Source organism: Anoplopoma fimbria, chromosome 1 (genome assembly GCF_027596085.1).
Source record: "Anoplopoma fimbria isolate UVic2021 breed Golden Eagle Sablefish chromosome 1, Afim_UVic_2022, whole genome shotgun sequence".
Classification (NCBI taxonomy): Eukaryota; Metazoa; Chordata; class Actinopteri; order Perciformes; family Anoplopomatidae; genus Anoplopoma; species Anoplopoma fimbria.
Window position 1 is genome coordinate 1,507,313 of NC_072449.1, and position 20,478 is coordinate 1,527,790.

The 20,478-nt window shown below is 37.8% G+C and overlaps 1 protein-coding gene and 1 pseudogene across 2 annotated transcripts in view; both read right to left on the reverse strand.

Moving 5' to 3' along the window:
• Positions 1-846: 846 nt before the first annotated feature.
• On the reverse strand, positions 847-9,836 carry esrrd (estrogen-related receptor delta). The gene is given in 9 exon segments (XM_054599167.1): positions 847-1,085; positions 4,461-4,733; positions 5,660-5,840; positions 5,843-6,009; positions 6,506-6,622; positions 6,984-7,137; positions 7,760-7,885; positions 7,887-7,944; positions 9,781-9,836. Coding segments are annotated over 9 exon segments (1,371 nt in total).
• A 7,998-nt stretch (positions 9,837-17,834) lies between these two features.
• The window catches only part of LOC129091516 (latent-transforming growth factor beta-binding protein 1-like), a 46,350-nt pseudogene continuing 43,706 nt past the window's right edge, over positions 17,835-20,478 (reverse strand). The window contains exon 38 of the transcript XR_008531223.1: positions 17,835-20,405. The product of XR_008531223.1 is annotated as a latent-transforming growth factor beta-binding protein 1-like (transcript). The remainder of the gene's footprint in view (positions 20,406-20,478) is intronic.

The following is a 20,478-nucleotide window of genomic DNA, read 5'->3' on the forward strand; positions in this document are numbered from 1 at the left end:
AAATAGAATAATAATAATAATAATAATAATAATAATAATAATAATAATAATAATAATAATAATAATAATAATAATAATAATAGTAATAATAATAATAATATATAAATGAATTAAAATGAGCCCTACTTACCAGCTGCAACATTAAAGTGATGCTTTAATGAAACAAAACAGCTTTTCTAACAGGGATCATTTGAAAATCATGTTTTATTACAAAAGCATTAAATCTACTAGACTTAAAAAAAACTAATCAGCAGCCAATAATTGATCAGCTTGTCTTTGACAACAAAATAAAAGTTCCAACATTACAAATGTCACTGAACAACAAAATAAAAGTCCTCAATGTGAAACATTCAAGAACACCAAAATAAAAGTCCTCAGAATTAAACTGCTTTAAACAACAACATGAAAGTCTTAAACATTAAAAAGACATCGGTCCTAGTCCTCCTCCTCCTTGCCTGTTGCTACGGTAACCAGCTCACCTTCATGTCAACTCTCGTCACACTATGAGGAAAAGTTCACATTTATTTTACAAAAATAGATTGAAAATCTAAACTTTATGAAAATCTGGGCAGGTTTAGACAAAGATAATGATGACGGTGACGATGATAATTATGAAGATGATGATGATGATGATGATGATGATGATGATCTGTATTGTTTCCCCAAAGTCGACCGTTTAACAGTTATGAATTCTTTATCATATGTTCTTTTTCTTCAATAATAACTCTTCTAACAGTTTTCCTTGAACCAGTTTCAAGTCTCATTAACTCTCAGGTCAGAGTTCACTCAAAGGTCAGATGATGATGATGATGATGATGATGATGATGATGATGATGATGATGATGTTCAGGCCTTGGCGTCCAGCATCTCCAGCAGCAGCTTGTGTAGAGGGACACAGCGGTGGCGGTGCAGCCTCAGGAGAGTCTGCACGGCTCGGTCGGCCGTCTGTCTCAGCAGCGGGAGGCTCATCAGCAGCCGACCCGCCCGGTGCTGCTCCCGGCGGGACGACTCGTAGTCCTGCAGGGCCTCGTGGAGCCCGTCCTGGAACCGCTGCACCGAGTCCGGACAGTCCACCGGGTCCGCATCTGAGGGACGGACACGAAGAGAGACGACGTCAGGCCTGAAGCTCTAAAGTAATCAAGTTATTGATGAGTCGATCAAGAAATCTGAGATCTGCTTTTAGCCATTTGTTTAAGGACAAATGTCAAATGTTCTGGTTCCAAACTTCTCAAATGTGAGAATTTGATGCGTTATTTTATTAAAATAGTTGGGGTTTGAATAAAACAAGCAACATTAAAATCATTACTGTTTCATATTTTAGAGACTAATCAATCAATCAGAAAGGAAGATTAATTGAACCTGTAGTATTTCTGTTTTATGGTACTTTATACTTGAACTCTACTGCGTATTATGGAAATGATTTATTAGGAATAACTCCTTGAGATGAACCATCTCGTTTTCAAGGGGGTCCTCAACAAGAATAACACAATATTAAACACAATTACTCAAAACATCTAACAAAAAACTATCATAACAACAAGGCAATTAAACAATACCAAATGATTAGGATGACTCTTGCTAAGAATATTTGTATTTCCTGCTGGCTTTATTTGTGAATTCAGATATTTTATGACTAGTGTACATTCATATATTTGTCCTTGTGTAGAGAACAAGTTATTGCACTTCATTTTATAGTTACTATAAAAAATAAATGTGTCTATGTTTTAAATACTTCAATTTTCTGTTTCTGTGTCCTTTCTAGAGCCCAGAGAGTCATATACGACGGTCGGGGTCGGAGAGGCGGAGAGGTCACGATGCGGTCAAGTGGGCGATCAAAGAAAGGTCAAGGTCAGCCTGTGGGCGTCTGTACTGCACACACACACACACACACACACACACACACACACACACACACACACACACACACACACACACACACACACACACACACACACACACACACACACACCGTCTTCTATTGTGTGAAGTATTGATGTTTAAACAGTTAATGGGCCGAGCAGAAAACTAAGACACACATCAGGCTGAAATACATGAACACACACACACACACACACACACACACACACACACACACACACACACACACACACACACACACACACACACACTCTGTGTCCTCCAGCAGACAGCTAACAGTTTATAGATCCAGAACCGAGTCTATCAATACTCTTTATTGATCCGAGGCTCAGACAGTGGGAGAGTGGCCAGACTTCAGCTGGAAGTGTCCCATCATGCACTGCTTCAACAGGAGTGTTTAATTCAATCATGCACTCAGACAGTCAGATGTTATTGATCAGCAGTTAACACACTGCTGTCCTTCCACCGTTAGCATCGTTAGCATAGTTAGCTTTAACGACAACTGACTACTACTAACAAGTATCTCTCCTCTTCCTCAGAGACAAAGATCTTCATCAAACTCAATGAGCCTCATCATCATCATCATCATCATCATCATCATCATAACACTGTAGTTTATTCTGACTTATACCCACATACAAATAATCACTACAGGACCAAATATGGATTCATCCGCCGTTAAAAATAGTCCCCAATAAAGTCACTATTTTACTGTTTGTTTGATAAAAAAACTGATGAAGCTAAAGATTTGTGTTTTAAAAAAATTGCGTCTTCAGTGAAAATACTTACTAACACTACTTATACTTTCACTTCTGATAATAATTGATGAAGATGATAGTACTTGTTTACTTTTACTGCTGATACTTTAACTACATAACACTGATAACACTTGTGTACTATTTCTACTGGTATTTCAACTACATAAAGCAGAGAGTACTTGTTTGAAGGATGTGAATACTTCCTAATGAAGTCACATTCACACAGAGCCTGAGAACAGTCACTTAGCTCAGCTAATCAATACTGTGATGCTTCAGCTCCCAGCCTCTGATCAATACCAATAACCACTCCTCTGGGATCAATAAGTCCCCCCCCACACTCTCTCTTCATTGTAAATCAATATCATTCTGTGTCAGGCAGATCTTCAGTCCGGGGGGCATCAGGGGCAGCTGCTTCTCTACCGGGAGAAACTCTGAATGTCAACAGAAGCGTCTGTCTGTCTACATGTCAACTCCACACAGAGATTTAATGAGTCCAACGTGCTCCCTCTGATACAAACAAAGTTCTTAACCTGGTTGTCATACCAACATGTTTGTGTTTTTTATGTTACAGGACATATGAGTGAAATAAGAAGTGAACTCCACAGCTGGAGGAGAAGCAAAGTGTTGCTACATGACGGGATCTTACCATCTAGCTAAGAGCTATTATATAACGGCACAGAGACGTGGTTAGTTTTCAGTTATAAAGTTGAAAAAGGAGAAATAGTGAGCGTGAATGTTCTACCGATGGATCAGAAAATTCAAGAGAAATGGGTTCAATTTAATTAAAAATTCTGTCCCAGGAAACCACTTGTGTTTGCAGTACATTTCCATAACACAGTTGTGACGTGTTTTGCTTCATCATTTTGCCAGTTGCCATCAATTTATCCTGCGGACACAGAGAAAGGTCTACGAGGCAACATGTTAGCCAACGTTAGCCTGCAAAGCTACATGATGTCTCATGCCAAATGGTGACAGGACGTTTTATATGGCTTGAGAATGTTGACGAAGAAAGTTACGGCTAACGTTACACTTTGGCGAAATTGAAGACCTAACGGACGCAAATGTTTCTTTTGACTGCTACACCTGAAGCGCTGTACGGCTGTGTATCGGTAGCTTCATTCAAAATGTAACTCGTTAGTTTAGCTTATTCCTTTAAGCTAATGAGTGCAAACGGCACGCAGGAGAAGTTAAAGTGACAAAATACGACAATGAAAAAATATCATAAGTAACTTTAGGAATATTTTAGAAGCATTATATTGAAGCTACTGAACCAATACCACAGTATGTAAATACTGCATTCAAACTCTACTTTAGTTAAAGTACAAAAAAAGTATTATAAGCACAATCTACATAAAGTATCAAATACATTGTTTTGCAAAATAAGCCCTCTCAGAGTGTGACATATATCCTATTTGTATTATTGGAATGTTATTATTGATGCATTCAGGTAAGCAGCTTGTTCATGTTTTCAAATCAGCTAATCTAAACTACTTTAAAATACTGTTATGTGTTTAAGATTCATATTTTTATAGCGATCATACGTCTTACATGTAATACTCAAGCTGTCAGATAATGTAGTAAGTAAAATTTGCTATAAAAGTACTGGTTCTACAGAAATCTTAATGGAAAGTCTAGTTTTAAAAAGTACAATATCTGCCTTTAAGATGTAGTACAGTAAAAAGTACAATATGTACCTTTGGGATATAGTGGAGTAAAAGTATAACGTAGCAGAAAATAGAAATACTCAAGTAAATTATAAGTACCTCAAATGTGTACTTTAGTACAATACTTGAGTGGATGTACCGTACTGTATTTTGTGCGTACCAGAGTTAGCGAGCGCCATGGCCTTCAGGGTCACGACCTCCTCGGGGCTCAAGTTCATCGCTCGGTATTTTGACGTCAGCTGACGCAGCGCCTCGTACAGGTCGGCCAATCCCGAGGCTCGACACTGAGCCTCGTCCAATCGCAGATTCCCGGCAAAAACAAGCTCCTCCCCCACTGCGCCCTGCGACCGCCATGCCACGCCCACCAGCAGCGCCTCCATCCAGCCGCTCTGCAGCAGCGACATCTGGTCGACCAATGAGAGTCCAGAGAATCCTGAGAGGGGCGGGGCAGAGAAGGTGTGACAGTGAATATAGGAGATTATTACATATTAGTAGTCGGAATAATCAGACCATAATTAAATGTTTTCTTGGAAATTGAAAAATGGAATGACAAATAATATTTAAACCAACAATCTTACAGGATCGTAAAAGAAGAGCTCTCATAATCAAAAGATATCGTAAGTTTGTAATTAAAAGTAAAAGCCTCGTACTTGAGAGAGCACAACCAGCACTTAAAAGAAAAGATTTGGTAATTTAAATATTTTGTAATTACAAGAATAAATATAGCAGTTAAAATAAAAGGTGTCGTTATTAAAACATGTCGTAATAAGAAGAGAATATCCAAATGAAAAGAAAAGATCCCGTTATTAAAAGATATTGTAAATAGAAAAAGATATCGCTATGTGATTAAAAGCATAAATATAGCATCTAAAAGAAAAGGTGTCTTAATACAATAATATCGTAATTAAAAGATATCGTAACGAAAGGTAAATATTTTTAAATTAAAAGATATCGTAATTAGAAGAAAATATCGTAATTAAGAGAAAAGATCTCAAAATAATAAGATATTGTTAGTAGAAAAAAGATATCGTAATTAAAATTCTCGTACTTAAAATAATATATATAGCAATTAAAAAAAAAGCTGTCCTACTTAAAAGATATCATAATTAAAAAATATTGTAATTAGAAGAAAAGGTCTCGAAAATATAAAATATCATGATTAAAAGAAAAGATCTCGTAATTAAAAATATCAGAATTTGAATAAAATATATCGTAACTAAAAGACGCCGTTATTATAAGAAAAGGTCTCGTTATTCAAAGATATCGTAGTTAAAAGACAGATTCTAATAATAAAAAAAAGATCTGCTACAGATCTCTACTTCAGGTCAGCGTGTAAAGTCTTCAGGTGAGTCAGCTTACCTGGGATCTGTTTGGCCCAGCCAATCAGAACCAGCAGCTCCCGGTTCAGGAGGTCACACAGGGTCAGCAGGTTCTGCAGGCTGCCGTCATTGGTCGAATCGTCCTGATTGGCAGCCAGGGGGGCGGGCTCTGTCAGCAGCAAATGAGAAACCACCTTGTTTCCTAAAAAGACAGGTGAAGATGAATAAAAACGTAATAAAGGACGAGGAGGTGAAGTCCATGTGGGAGCGTTGGAGTGAACTCACGGCTGACTGGGTGACTGTACGGAGCTTTACTGTACACACTCAGTCCTGTCTCCACCCGCCGCTTGTACTTCTGCCGACCTCCTCGCACTCGGTCCATACGAACTCCTGAAACACGGAGACGAGATCAGAGTCTGTTCAGTGATGAGGTCACATGACTGAGACACAAGTACTACAACTACTAAGAGGAGTATAAGTATCTTTGTGGTAGATTTGCATCTCATTTTGGTAACTTTCCTTCTCTTGAGGGTCTTTTTGTAGTCTTTGAGTCTCTTTTTGGTCATTTTTTTATCACTATGAGGTTTGATTTGCATCTCTTTGTGGAAGTTTTGTATATCTTTATGGTTGTTCTTTGTCTCTTTGTGGTTGTTTGTTGTCTCTGTAGTTGTTTAGCGTCTCTCATAGCTGCTCTGTGTTGTCTTCTTGTGTGTCTTTGTGGTAGATTTGTGTCTCAATGTTTTTTTTACGGCTGCTTTGCAACTCTTTGTAGTCTTTAAACTGAGCTCTGTAACTTTCCAATAACAAGCAAGGCTCAACAACGCTGCAAAGGCTCATGGGAAGCCTCGCTGACGGACAGACGGACAGACGGACTGACGTGACGTACCCTCCCTCATCATCCCGGACTGGAGACATTTCTGGAAGCGGCAGGCCTGACAGGCTTTCCTCCTCCGCTTGGTGATCTCACACTCGTTCATCAGCGGACAGCTGTACTCGATGTTGCCTAGGTAACCACAAACAGGAAGTACAATGACATCACATCCTCCCTCAATGACACAGCTGAGAGCCTGGAGTAGAAATACTCAAGAGCTATTCTGTGGTGCTGAACTTAAGTACAGCACTACAGTTAATGTCGTAACATTTTACCACTGCAGTAATGTGTTCAGTTGTTTATGAAATAAAAACTTTATTGTTGTTAAAACGTGATCATTCGTGATCAACCAATCAGCTTTAATCGTCTGAACGCTGTGTTGTTGTTTCTCTCTGCATCCAGCAGCTGATGAGTCACAGCTTCACACACTAATCAATGAGCCGGCCGCTCCGCCTGTTAGTTCACTTATTGATCGACACGCTGTGGTTCCCACCTTGTATGGTCCTCTTGAAGAAAGCCTTGCAGGCCTCGCAGGACGCCACGCCGTAGTGATACCCGGAGGCGAAGTCACCGCACACCAGGCAGAACCTCTTGGGCCCCACAGCACCCATGGGTGTCAGGAAGTCACCCCTCAGGATGGAGTCCACCTGCAGAGAGGAACACAGTCAAGTCTCTGAGCCTATTGGTTTCCTCCGAAGACGTTACTAATGTAAAACACTAATGTAGTTTTTATCAGTTTTTATTAGTAATTCCTGTAGTTTTTTATCAGTGATTCATGTAGTTTTTTATTATTGATTCATGTAGTTTTTAAGAGTGATTTATGTTGTTTTTATTAGTAATTCATGTAGTTTTTTATTATTGATTCGTGTAGTTTTTAATCAATAATTAATTTAGTTTTTATCAGTTTTTATCAGTAATTAATTTAGTTTTTATCAGTAATTAATTTAGTTTTTATCAGTAATTCATATAGTTTTTATCAGTTTTTATCAGTAATTAATTTAGTTTTTATCAGTAATTAATTTAGTTTTTATCAGTAATTAATTTAGTTTTTATCAGTAATTAATATAGTTTTTATCAGTAATTAATTAATTTAGTTTTTTATAATTAATTTAGTTTTTATCAGTAATTCATATAGTTTTTTATCAGTAATTGTTTTAATCAGTGATTCATATAGTTTTTTATCAGACAAACTAGGGGAAATAGTGACTTTCTTGGGGACATTTCTGTCGAGACACAAACAGACAAAAATATTCAAAAAACTTTCTTCACCTGTGCTGAAAATGAATCTGTGGGAAAACACCTGGAGGCCTCCGACACCGCAGTGCTGCCTCTGACGCTTCCTCCGCTGGAACTAGATCCTGTCGGGGAGTCAGGCTCCGGCGCTCCACAGAGGGGGGGAGTAGGAGGAGGAGGAGGAGGAGGAGGAGGAGGAGGAGGAGGAAGAGGAGGCCGGGCTGGGGAGGAGGAAGACCCGGTGAGAAGGGCTGAGAGAGGAGTCCAGGGGGAAGGAGGGAGTGAGGGGGGAGGACTGGAGGAAGGAGGCCGGAGACTGAGCTTCATCAGCGGGGCAGGAGGAGGAAGAGGAGGAGGAGGAGGAGGAGGAGTCCAAGAGGCTGAGGAGGAAGAAGAGTGTCAGATCAAAGAGCTGACATTCACCAATCAGCAGCAGGGAAATCAAACCAAAGAGATATTGATCATTGTGCCTCTGACACACAATGAAACAAGTGATCTTTAGAATAAAAGCAACTTGTTGCTCTCTTTATCTGAATGTTTTGAAAACATTAAATCAAAGATGTTCTGATTCACAGGTGGTTTAATGTTCATAACATTAATAATCTAAAAAATAAAAGTCTCTGTTAGAGCTCGATCCTGGTTTTATTTTGGAAGGTATTTGGTCTTTAAATTAAAGGCACCCTGCAGATGTTTTGACCACTAGGAGCGCTGTGGAGCAACATTTCTATGATCCAAATAAATAAATCAGTTGTGTAAATAAATCTGTCTTCAAAAGGTGGAAGAAGAATTTAGGTCTTTTACTCAAATACACAGTGTAGATATTCTGTTTCAAGTTAAAGTCCTGCATTCAAAGTTTAATATCAGCATCAAAATATACTTAAAGTACCAGCAGTAAAAGTACTCGTTATGCAGATTCATATTTAGTGTCCACGGCCTGTTTTGGGATGTTGAGGTCTGTAGGGTTCAGGAATAAATCATGAACCAATCATTTGACTTTAAAGGCGTCTTTGTAGACAATTAAAAAGAAAAACTAGAAGCAAGTTACAGGATTTAAATCATGAAGAATCAGTTTGTAAATGAGGAGTTTTGTTTAAGAATTCACACAATGTGACAAACAACGAAAGCAAAAAGTGAAGATAGTTTTGTTTAAAAGAAAAACTCAACCAGGAGCTTTAAATACTGAAGAACCTGTAAATCTGTTTATATGTTCATATTTCAGAAGGTCTACTGTGTTCATACTTCTGTGGAAAGTAAATTAGTACTTTAATTAAGTACAATTTTGAGGTACTTTATACTTCTAGTCTGCTAATCTGGAAATGTACTATTGATGTATTTTGAACCTTAAATTACTTTACAAATCCAGATTATGAATAAAAACATTAATCAACTAATAAATGACGTTGTGTTATTATAGATTAAAGTAGCAGCAGAATATAAAGTCATTAAATTAAATCCTCCTTTAAAGTGATGAACACATTAATGCATTAATAATTATAACATAATAATATAATAATATAATAGCTATTATTCTGAATAATGAGTACCTTTAGCACTTTATATTTTGATGTTGATACTTTTGTATTTTTACATCACTTAGATTTTAATGCCAGACTTTAACTTGCAACAGAGTATTTCTTGAACTAAAGTGATAGTGTACTGTGAAAACGTCATAGTATGAGTACTACAGTCTGATAGAAACATGAGAAATGTATCTAAAGATAAAACCACACACTGTTCACTTTTTATAATTCACTGTAGTTTATTATAGTTCAGTTATTGTTTCATAAAAAGTTTAGATTTCTTTATTCCAACTTTAATATGTTTTTGTTTTATCTTTGTGGTTGTTTAAAGTTATTGTTCCTGTTTTATTTTAGTGTTTTAAACAAGTTATATGTTGCTCTTCAAAGAATATTTAAGGATCCTGATCTAAAATCTTTAGTTATGTATATTTATATATAAATAAAAACAAACATTTACAGCTGATACATCATCCTCAGTCCAAGCAAGTATGTGGAACACAAAGACATGAAGTAAAGCTGTCGTATTTCATTTCTCACCGCTGTGGACTGATGAAGTGATAGTCCTCCATCAGACAGAAGTCCTTCAGCTCCATCCTGAACCGGATCCCAGACCAGATCCAACACCGGTCCCACAAATCCAGCAGACCAGCAGAATCAGACCTGCCTCAGCGGTGCGTTCACACACTCAGCTTCCAGTCAGTAAAAATGGGTTTTCTGGGGTTGCTTTAAGGTCCAAAGTAAAAGTAATAAAAAAATAAAAGTGGGAAAAAGTAAGACTGAACTCTGACCTGGTGTCTCCTGCAGAGACACAGACGGACATCTGAGTCCCTGAGGTGTCCCCTCTGATTATTTATCTGTCTTATCTGAGGGGGTGGAGCCTGGAGGATCAGCCAATCAGGGTGCAGCATCCCGGTCTTCTTCCTCTATCATCTCTATTGATTAGGACGGTGACAGATGTAGGCCACGTCTGAAGCTCCTCTCTGCCGAACATTTTGTTTTAAAATCAATAACAGTTAACCGCTGATCTGAAAACAGTTTGACTTTGAGTGATTTTAGAAAAACATGAATATACTTGACTGCAATATTATCATAATAATAAATATAGAAATAGTTTTTAAAGATAACAAGCTTCTACATATAAAGAACATAATGTTAAAATATATTGAGGAACACACTAAAATCCATGACAAAATAAAGGAATAAATAAAGGAAAAAAATCACAATTGTATTAATTAATTTAAAAGATAATAATAAATAATAATGGACAATAATAATACACATTACAACTTTTATAAATGTAACTAAAAATGAAACTAAAAGCTAAGGATCACAGCTGACTCAGGTCCTCTGTGTTGTTTCTAATTGATTTCATTTAGATCATAATAAATAGATTTAGTATTTCTTCACCAGGATAATATCTCAGAAACATATTAATATCCTGGAATTGAAACAACATTTGAGAAGAAAATAAAATGTAAAAAGTGAACGATAACATATTTATATAAAAATATTATCTTTATTTATCTATTGATTATCTTTAATTAAATATGCTTTTGGGAAATGCAAAGTACAAACTTGACCTCAGAATTACAGAAACAAAGAGGAAACTATTTTTTTCAGATAACATAATAAAAACAACTGAGTATTACATATATGAATATAAACAGCATGTTAAACATGTTTAAAGCCGAGTGACGTCACTACAGATATATAATAATTCGACATGTTTGGTCGTTTTAGTTCTCATTATTATCTCTTATTCTTTAATCTTTATTCTGTAAACTTTTGCCCAATCTATCCTCTTCGTTTCAAACACTGTTGTCTTCTCATTTTAATATCAGATGTATTTTACATATTTCTCATTGAAGGTTTATCGATCTATGATTCTCGACCTTTGTTTTCTGCACTTCGTTTGTTTTTACACCAAAACAAATTACGACAATATGTAAATCTACTTGGGGTTAAACCTGATTCTGATTCTGAAAAGAAGAAATTAGATTTTTTTTTATTGATTTGTTGGTGAAATAAACAACATAAACTCTGCTGACACAGTCACATGGAAACCTCACGTTTTTTACTGAATCAGATGCCAATTAGATCTGAAACCATTCACTCATTAAATCAATTAGTGAAACAATGTTTATAATCAATAGACTGATCAGTTAGCCCCTCCCTCAAACAGTGACGGTCCAATCAGAGCAGATGTGTCAGACTGGCTGATTTTATTCTTTTACAAAACAGAAAACACACAAAAGAAGGAGTTCAGTGTTTTGGAGGCTTAGAGATCTGAAGAGGAAATAACCAGTCGTTCATAAAAACTACAAAATTAGAGAAAAGTAGAGAAATGTTTGTTTTCCTCCTTCAGGTTGTGAACTGGTAGTTTAATGGATGTTAAAGGAGAAACGAGCTCTGATATAAGACTTCATTACTCAGCTGTTCAGAGGGAGTTTTGTCGGATAACTTAAGTGAAAATAATGCTGCGCTGTATCTGTTTGATTAACATCAAAAACGTCTTTTTGGAGTTCAGAAACAGCTTTAAATTATTTTAGTAAAAACAGCTGAGAGCTGAGAGCACACAAGATAAAACAAAGCTGTGTGTTGAGTGTTGCATTGTGGGAAAAAAATAATCCAGATATTTATATTTCTGAAAATGAATATGTGTAAATGATGATTATGGGTTTGTGTTCAGAACAGAGACAACGAGAGAGAACTGAGGATTAACACACACACCTGATGGTCAGAGTGCGTGTGTGTGTGTGTGTGTGTGTGTGTGTGTGTGTGTGTGTGTGTGTGTGTGTGTGTGTGCGTGCGTGTGAGGATGCTGAAGCAGCAAGATTGAACAACCAAACACACACACACACACACACACACACACACACACACACACACACACACACACACACACACACACACACACACACACCCTGAGTCCTAATCTCCCCCTTGGACGTTCAGGCAGCTCAGATCAGTCTCACCTACATCTGCTGTTTCATAAGAGCTACATAACAAGACCTCTCTGTCTGTCTGTCTGTCTGTCTGTCTGTCTGTCTGTCTGTCTGTCTGTCTGTCTGTCTGTCTGTCTGTCTGTCTGTCTGTCTGTCTGTCTGTCTGTCTGTCTGTCTGTCTGTCTGTCTGTCTGTCTGTATATATTTATATTCATAGATATGCAGATGAATAACAATAGAATCTTTCTATTTTATCTTTTATGTCAAAACGACCTGAGAGGAAATTATCTCACGTCGCGAATTTCCACTTGTTTGTTGCATATTTGGTGAAACCGGGCAGGTTATTTTTTTATTAATAATAATAATAGTATTTTTATTCTTCCTTTGAGCATTTATTCAGACTACAGATTCCTTTTTTAAACTTAGTTTGCCTCCAAATTAAATATGTTTTAAACACTTAAATTAAAACTACGTTTCCTGTGTTGTCTCTCTCTTTGTGCTGAGAAGTTTTTCAGATTTAATTATTTTATATCAAACAACTGCAGCGCTGAAAGATCTCATTGTTTTTAAAAAGAAGTGACATGTATCATAGTAATAACAATATATGATGAAGAAAACGTTGGAACAAGAATCTGGTTTGTCTCAGTTCATCAGTGAAGCAGTGAAATGATCCTGGAGTTCAGTGAGATAATCAGAGTGAAGCTATCCTGAGATAAACGGAGTTAATCTGGATTCACACGGTTTTAATCCCGACGGCGTTCCCACCAGCTGACCCACTCACCTGGATCAGATCTGGGTCAACGCCGCCTTCACCTCTCTGCAGGACATGAACTCATGAACACCTCTTCAAGCTTCTTTTGACTCTTTAAATGATCAGAAAAAAAGAAAAAAGGGTTACAGTGACGCTATTAATTATTGATATTACAACATTAATATACTGTAATTACAAAATATTCAAATAATTAAACTGGAGTTACAAGGAAACATCAAGTTCATCTTCATCCAATTAACACAAAACGTAGAAATGAGAAGTGGTTTAAGAAGTAAAACTGTTATTACCACAGTGTAGAAATACTCTTAAAAGTACAAAAGTATTAGCATCCAAATATGTTTTAAGTTCTCTTTATGCAAAATAATATATATATAATGTAACTGTATATAATGATCTCATCTCATCTCACTGCTTATTATGATCTTTGATGTTCCCAGGCCAGTGTTATTAACTGCTGGTCTTAACCCCAGTTTAATCTGTAATAATAATATAATCTGTAATTATATTATTTTTAGTTTATTATATATTTCTTAATATTAGTCTGAATCCATTCATCCCATTTTTGAAATCTGGTTGGTTGAAGAGCAGAAGAGAGGAAGACGTGGGTGTCGTCTGCATACAGGTGAAGACGGAACAAACAAACAAACTCAGGACTTTCACCCAGGAGACTGCTGTTCGTGTCCTGTGTGAAACCAAACTAAATGTTGACTGTACGCTTTCTAGGTAATGTTGGTTTACGTAACGTTGTTTAACTTAACTTTGGTTTAGGTAACTTGTTACGTAACATTACGTGATAAAATCCGCTAATGGTGTCCGTAGTTTCTTCAGGGGAGTTACGTTGGTACAGTTGTTACGTTACATTTTAACATTATTTTATCAGACACCATGATGTCTTTTCTAACCATAACAAAGTTGTTTTATTGCCAAAACTTAACCCACCGTTTCACAGCGTTAACACATTGGGAATTTCTGCAAGCTTAATATGAGGCTGATATAAAACTTATTTATTACAACATTTTGGAAGTAAAGGAACGTGGACATTCAACTGATCTCGTGGTTTGCAGCAGTGTAGTATTTCAAAATGTTTCCTTGTAACTGTTTGCCTTCTTACCTTATTTCCTCGGTGTATCATCGGCCATCAACTTGTCCTTGAACAGTTCAGTGCAGATTTTACAACCTAGAAGAAAAACAGAGAAGAAATAAATAAGAGAAGAATAACTGAATAAATACATTAAAACCAATGTTTTTTTAACCATAACTATAAAGGGATTGTTCTGAACCATCTTTAACAAGCTTCACCTCCTAATATCACTAGTTACCTTAATATTTTCTTACCGTCATGTGATACTGAAGCAGTTTTAACATTAATGACACACAGAGTCAGATCAGCCAATAACAAATGTTTCTGTTCAGATGAAATGGAAAATATGTTGAATAGAATCGTTTTAACAAACATACCTGCTGCTTCACACGTCCTCCTGTCAAACGTCGTCTCTCATCGCTGTTATTTGTCTATAAGCGCTTTACTCCACTTTTGCTTATTTATATTTATTTATTATATCATTATGAGCATAATTAGTCCAGACTGAAACTAGACCTTGTGAATGATAAATAGCGACAAGTGATCTTTATGTTTCACTCACTTGTTTCTGTGGAGCTGCTATAGTGAGATGGATTTAATATTTATTTTGTTCTTTTGAATTTATGGTAAAATCACATTTCTAGGGGTGTGCATGAACACAAAAGGGAAAAATGTAACTTCATATATTTCTTCAAATACTCAATTTAAGTACAATTTCAAGGGACTTGTGTTTACTTGTGTATTTCCATTTTCTGCAACTAAATACTTCTGATACACTACTCTACATTCTGATGCTGATATGTTATTATTATGATTTATTTATGAGTATTTTTACATTGTAGTATTGCTATTTAAATGAAAGTAGTGTAATACTACTTTCATTTAAATGACCATCTATCACAGAATGAGGTTACATATGAGCTGTGGGGACATTCAAGGGAATACACAACACTGTTTGGATCTCTGGTACATATATATAAATATACTGTACATAAATATATATATATATATATATATATATATACTATATATACAGTGGGGCAAAAAAGTATTTAGTCAGCCACCAATTGTGCAAGTTCTCCCACTTAAAAAGATGAGAGACGCCTGTAATTTTCATCATAGGTACACTTCAACTATGAGAGACAGAATGGGGGGAAAGAATCCAGGAAATCACATTGTAGGATTTTTAATGAATTAATTGGTAAATTCCTCGGTAAAATAAGTATTCGGTCACCTACAAACAAGCAAGATTTCTGGCTCTCACAGACCTGTAACTTCTTCTTTAAGAGGCTCCTCTGTCCTCCACTCGTTACCTGTATTAATGGCACCTGTTTGAACTTGTTATCAGTATAGGCCTTGGTCAAGCCCTACACCCCCCCACCACTCCTCTCTGCTGCCTCGGGGTGACTGGTTGCCCCGTCGCTCAGAGGTCCCTGCGGCCGATCCACTCGGTCACAGCTTCTTCCTGTCCTGACCCCTCAGTGGAGGAATGAACTCCCCACTGACGTCAGGACAGCAGAGTCACTGCCCATCTTTAACCTCACCTCTTCAAGAAGTACTACCTGATAAAGAAGTACTACCTGAGCCTTCCTCGTAGCACTTATTGCATTTAGTCGTTGCATTCGTATTCGTTTACTGCACTTATCCTATTCGTAGTAGTTTGTAGCACTTATTGTATTAGTCTGTTGCACTTATTGAACTTTTTTCTGGTTTATGCTTTTAGATGCTTGTTTACTGCACTGATGACTTCTGGTGACTAGTAGTTCTCTTGAATACCTATGTTGAACACACTTATTGTAAGTCGCTTTGGATAAAAGCGTCTGCTAAATGACTGTAATGTAATGTAATGTAATAAAAGACACCTGTCCACAACCTCAAACAATCACACTCCAAACTCCACTATGGCCAAGACCAAAGAGCTGTCAAAGGACACCAGAAACAAAACTGTAGACCTGCACCAGGCTGGGAAGACTGAATCTGCAATAGGTAAGCAGCTTGGTGTGAAGAAATCAACTGTGGGAGCAATTATTAGAAAATGGAAGACATACAAGACCACTGATAATCTCCCTCGATCTGGGGCTCCACGCAAGATCTCACCCCGTGGGGCCAAAATGATCACAAGAACGGTGAACAAAACTCCCAGAAGCACACGGGGGACCTAGTGAATGACCTGCAGAGAGCTGGGACCAAAGTAACAAAGGCTACCATCAGTAACACACTACGCCGCCAGGGACTCAGACCCTGCAGTGCCAGACGTGTCCCCCTGCTTAAGCCAGTACATGTCCAGGCCCGTCTGAAGGTTGCTAGAGAGCATTTGGATGATCCAGAAGAGGATTGGGAGAATGTCATATGGTCAGATGAAACCAAAATAGAACTTTTTGGTAAAAACTCAACTCGTGGTGTTTGGAGGAGAAAGAATGCCGAGTTGCATCCAAAGAACACCATAGCTACTGTGAAGCATGGGGGTGGAAACATCATGCTTTGGGGCTGTTTTTCTGCAAGGGGACCAGGACGACTGATCCGTGTAAAGGAAAGAATGAATGGGGCCATGTATCGTGAGATTTTGAGTGAAAACCTCCTTCCATCAGCAAGGGCATTGAAGATGAAACGTGGCTGGGTCTTTCAGCATGACAATGATCCCAAACACACCGCCCGGGCAACCAAGGAGTGGCTTCGTAAGAAGCATCTCAAGGTCCTGGAGTGGCCTAGCCAGTCTCCAGATCTCAACCCCATAGAAAACCTGTGGAGGGAGTTGGAAGTCCGTGTTGCCCAGCGACAGCCCCAAAACATCACTGCTCTAGAGGAGGTCTGCATGGAGGAATGGGCCAAAATACCAGCAACAGTGTGTGAAAAGCTTGTGAAGACTTACAGGAAACGTTTGACCTCTGTCATTGCCAACAAAGGGTATATAACTAAGTATTGAGATGAACTTTTGTTATTGACCAAATACTTATTTTCCACCATAATTTGCAAATATATTCTTTAAAAATCAGACAATGTGATTTTCAGGAATTTTTTTCTCATTCTGTCTCTCACAGTTGAAGTGTACCTATGATGAAAATTACAGGCGTCTCTCATCTTTTTAAGTGGGAGAACTTGCACAATTGGTGGCTGACTAAATACTTTTTTGCCCCACTGTATACTGGTTTGTCATACAGTGTGTGTGTGTGTGTGTGTGTGTGTGTGTGTGTGTGTGTGTGTGTGTGTGTGTGTGTGTGTGTTGGATGAGGATACCTGCAGTGAAAGTGAAAGCTGATATTCCGCTGGCTCACAGTTTCAGCCTCAGTACTGGGTGAACCTCATAATCCCATTAATGCTGCCTGTGTGTGTGTGTGTGTGTGTGTGTGTGTGTGTGTGTGTGTGTGTGTGTGGATTGGCCTATAGTAAGTGGCTTAGAGGCCTGGCTCTACATACACAGTGGAGGCATTAAGGTTATGGAGCCAGGTGGAGGATTAGAAGAGTTTCACCTGAGATGACTCAACAGACTAAACTGTACACGAGGCTAACGGGTTAGCAGCATGCTAACGGAGATTCCCAGTGGGGGTGTAGCCAAATACATTTACTCAATACTGAGAAGTACTTATTCAAGGTACCTGTCCTCTACTTGAGTATTTACATTCATTATTCCCCTCAAACATCTCAGAGGTACATATTGTACTTTTTACATTTTGAATACAGGACTTCTACTTGTAGAGTATTATTCCCTCGATGGGGTATTAGTACTCTAAATACTTGGCTCTCACATCCTCTAAGTCCTAATCAGACCAGACAATCACCACAAACAACAGACAGGTTTCAATAAAAGTGTGTGCAAATATATTTTCATTTCTTGTCATACAAACAACAATGATACAAAAGTGAATCAACCATAAAAATGAAAACATTTAGAAAAAAAATACCAGAGACTGGAACAATGTACAAAACATCCTGTGAACACAGGAGGCGGGTCTCTGGCAGCTACAGTGCATGTTATAAATCAAACTTCAGATGTTCAGCATGTTGACGGCATCAGGAAGTTAAAGATACAAACACAATAAACACTCTTACAGGCTGAAACAGCTGCTTTCATTTAGGTAACAATATAACAGGAGTATTGAGGAGCAATGTGAATTATTATATACACACAATATGACTGAATGCAGAACATCCAGGAGTGAAAGCTGTAGGTTCTGGCTGCACGAGCCAACAAATACAAAAGTAGTGACAAGTCAGTGATTAATTAATGCATTTAGTGTTTATAAAAGTTATCAGGTAATCAATCAAATGTAAACGTATTCTATATTTGTTCTTATTAACAAATCTCATGTGCAGATAAAAAACAACTCTCATTAGTAATCCACTGTTTTAATCAAACAAACTGGAGGAAATGTGACTTTGTTAGGGACTATTTTCAGCGGCGGATTAATCCCTGTTCGGTGCTCTAGTGAGTATTTGTTTGTGGGGTTAAGTCAGAATAAACTGCAGAGGGTTGATGTGATGAATGAGCACCAGTGAGGCTCTTTGATGTGTTTTAATGGAGACATGAAGTACTGGGTGTATTGGTTTGAACCTGCACATGAGATGAAAAATATAGAAAATCATCCCAAACATTCGCCGCTGTTTGCTGCATTTGGTTTATAGAAGATAAATCATCGTGCTGTCAATTAATAACTCACACAGTGTTGATTATAAAACTCTCTCAGGGTGTTTAAATGTACACATTCTTAATTAATTCATTGTTGTTGAAAGAGGAACGACATCGTCCTCGCTGTTGTTTCGGATATTTTGAGGTGTTTTAACGACTTAAACTGGGGTTTAAATGATGTATTTACACACAGAAAACACAGAAGCAACCCTGGTAGCAGAATATGTTTGTCTCATTGATCATTGATTAAGTTTGTGAATGAAACAAAACTAATAAAAATGAACTCATGGTGTTGTACGTCTTGGATTGATGAGGAACTCGTCAGCACAACAGAGCAAAGATTGTGTTTGACAAAATAGTCACAGCTGCAAATCTGTGGGCATAAAAACTGCTGAAGAGAAGTCAACTACAACTCCCAAGGTGCATTTAGGCACAGAAACGTCCAATGAGAGTTTGAAGAAAACGCAGCTCGAAGTAATTTAGAATAAAGGGTAAAAAAAATTATTAATTCAGAAATGATGGCTTCTTCTTTTGTTTACAAATGAAACAATTTATGTTATTCTGAATTCACATCTCTGACTGGCTTCTTCTACATAGAAATAGCTGCCGAGGATCATGGGTATTGTAGTACTTCGAGCCGTTGGAAAGACTAACAGAAAACTAAAATCAGATTTCTCTGTAAGAGCATAAACCTGTGCTTGCTTGTTACATTTTCCAGGGGATTGTTTTCTAAGTTCACTAACATTCAGGAACTCATCTGACGGCTCGTGACTAATAATCCACTTCATAACAAACTGTAGTTTCTAAATGAGGAAGATCAAAGACGCTAGTCACGTTTGGAAGCTAACGCTAAACATCTTCACGTTAGCATAACTCTATCATGCTAATGCTAGCACATGTCTTTACATTCATTCATATTTCTAAAGGTTGACAATGTGTTCTGTTTTTTAGGTCTGCAGTCCTTTAAATCTTTGTTTAATGGAACACATTGGTGTAAAAAGTGAACCTGGTGTTTCTATGTATCTATATATATTTATATATGGAGAGAGACTGATTAGTACTGACGGCACAAAACCAACACCATGTGTTAAAAACTGTCCCTCAGATGTGTCCACAAATACATGTTTTATCTTTTTAGCAATAGAAAAAAATGTGCACAATAACTTTCATTCTAGGGTTTCATATTTCAGCGAGAGGTTCATGTGTTCAGTCACTTTATTAAACTATTGGTTGGTCCCGGTCCAAGAAGTATTTTACTTTTGGAGAAAAACTCAGTAATTCTGTCCTGTAAACCTATAAAACACGTTAAACTACAGAGAGCAACATCAGAGATCTGTATCAGAAGCTAACAGGGTGTGTTGAGTTGGTGTTTAGGAGAGTGAGCTGGTGTAACTGGTGCCCAGTCGAGCTTTTCCCAGTTCAGTGCATGTGGCGGATTTTAGCCCAGTTTTAAGTGTTTGTCAAATTTGGTTTTATAGTAAAACCAGTTTAGTGTCATGTGGTCTAGCCCAGTCTGCCATCCCGTGGTCCAGCCTCCATCGTCTGGACCAGTATGTACGGGTCCGGTCTGGTCTGGTCTGGTCTAGTCCGGTCCGGTCTACGCAGCCACACAGTGGTTGGGTCTGCGGGACATGACGTATCCTCTCCTGCAGACGCAGCGGAACGAGCCGTCGGTGTTCACACAGCGAGCGTTCACACACGGGAACTCCACGGAGACGCCGTCCTCACACTCGTTTACGTCTGCAGACACATATATACGAGTAAGGAAGGAAGGAAGGAAGGAAGGAAGGAAGCAAGTAAGTAAGTAAGTAAG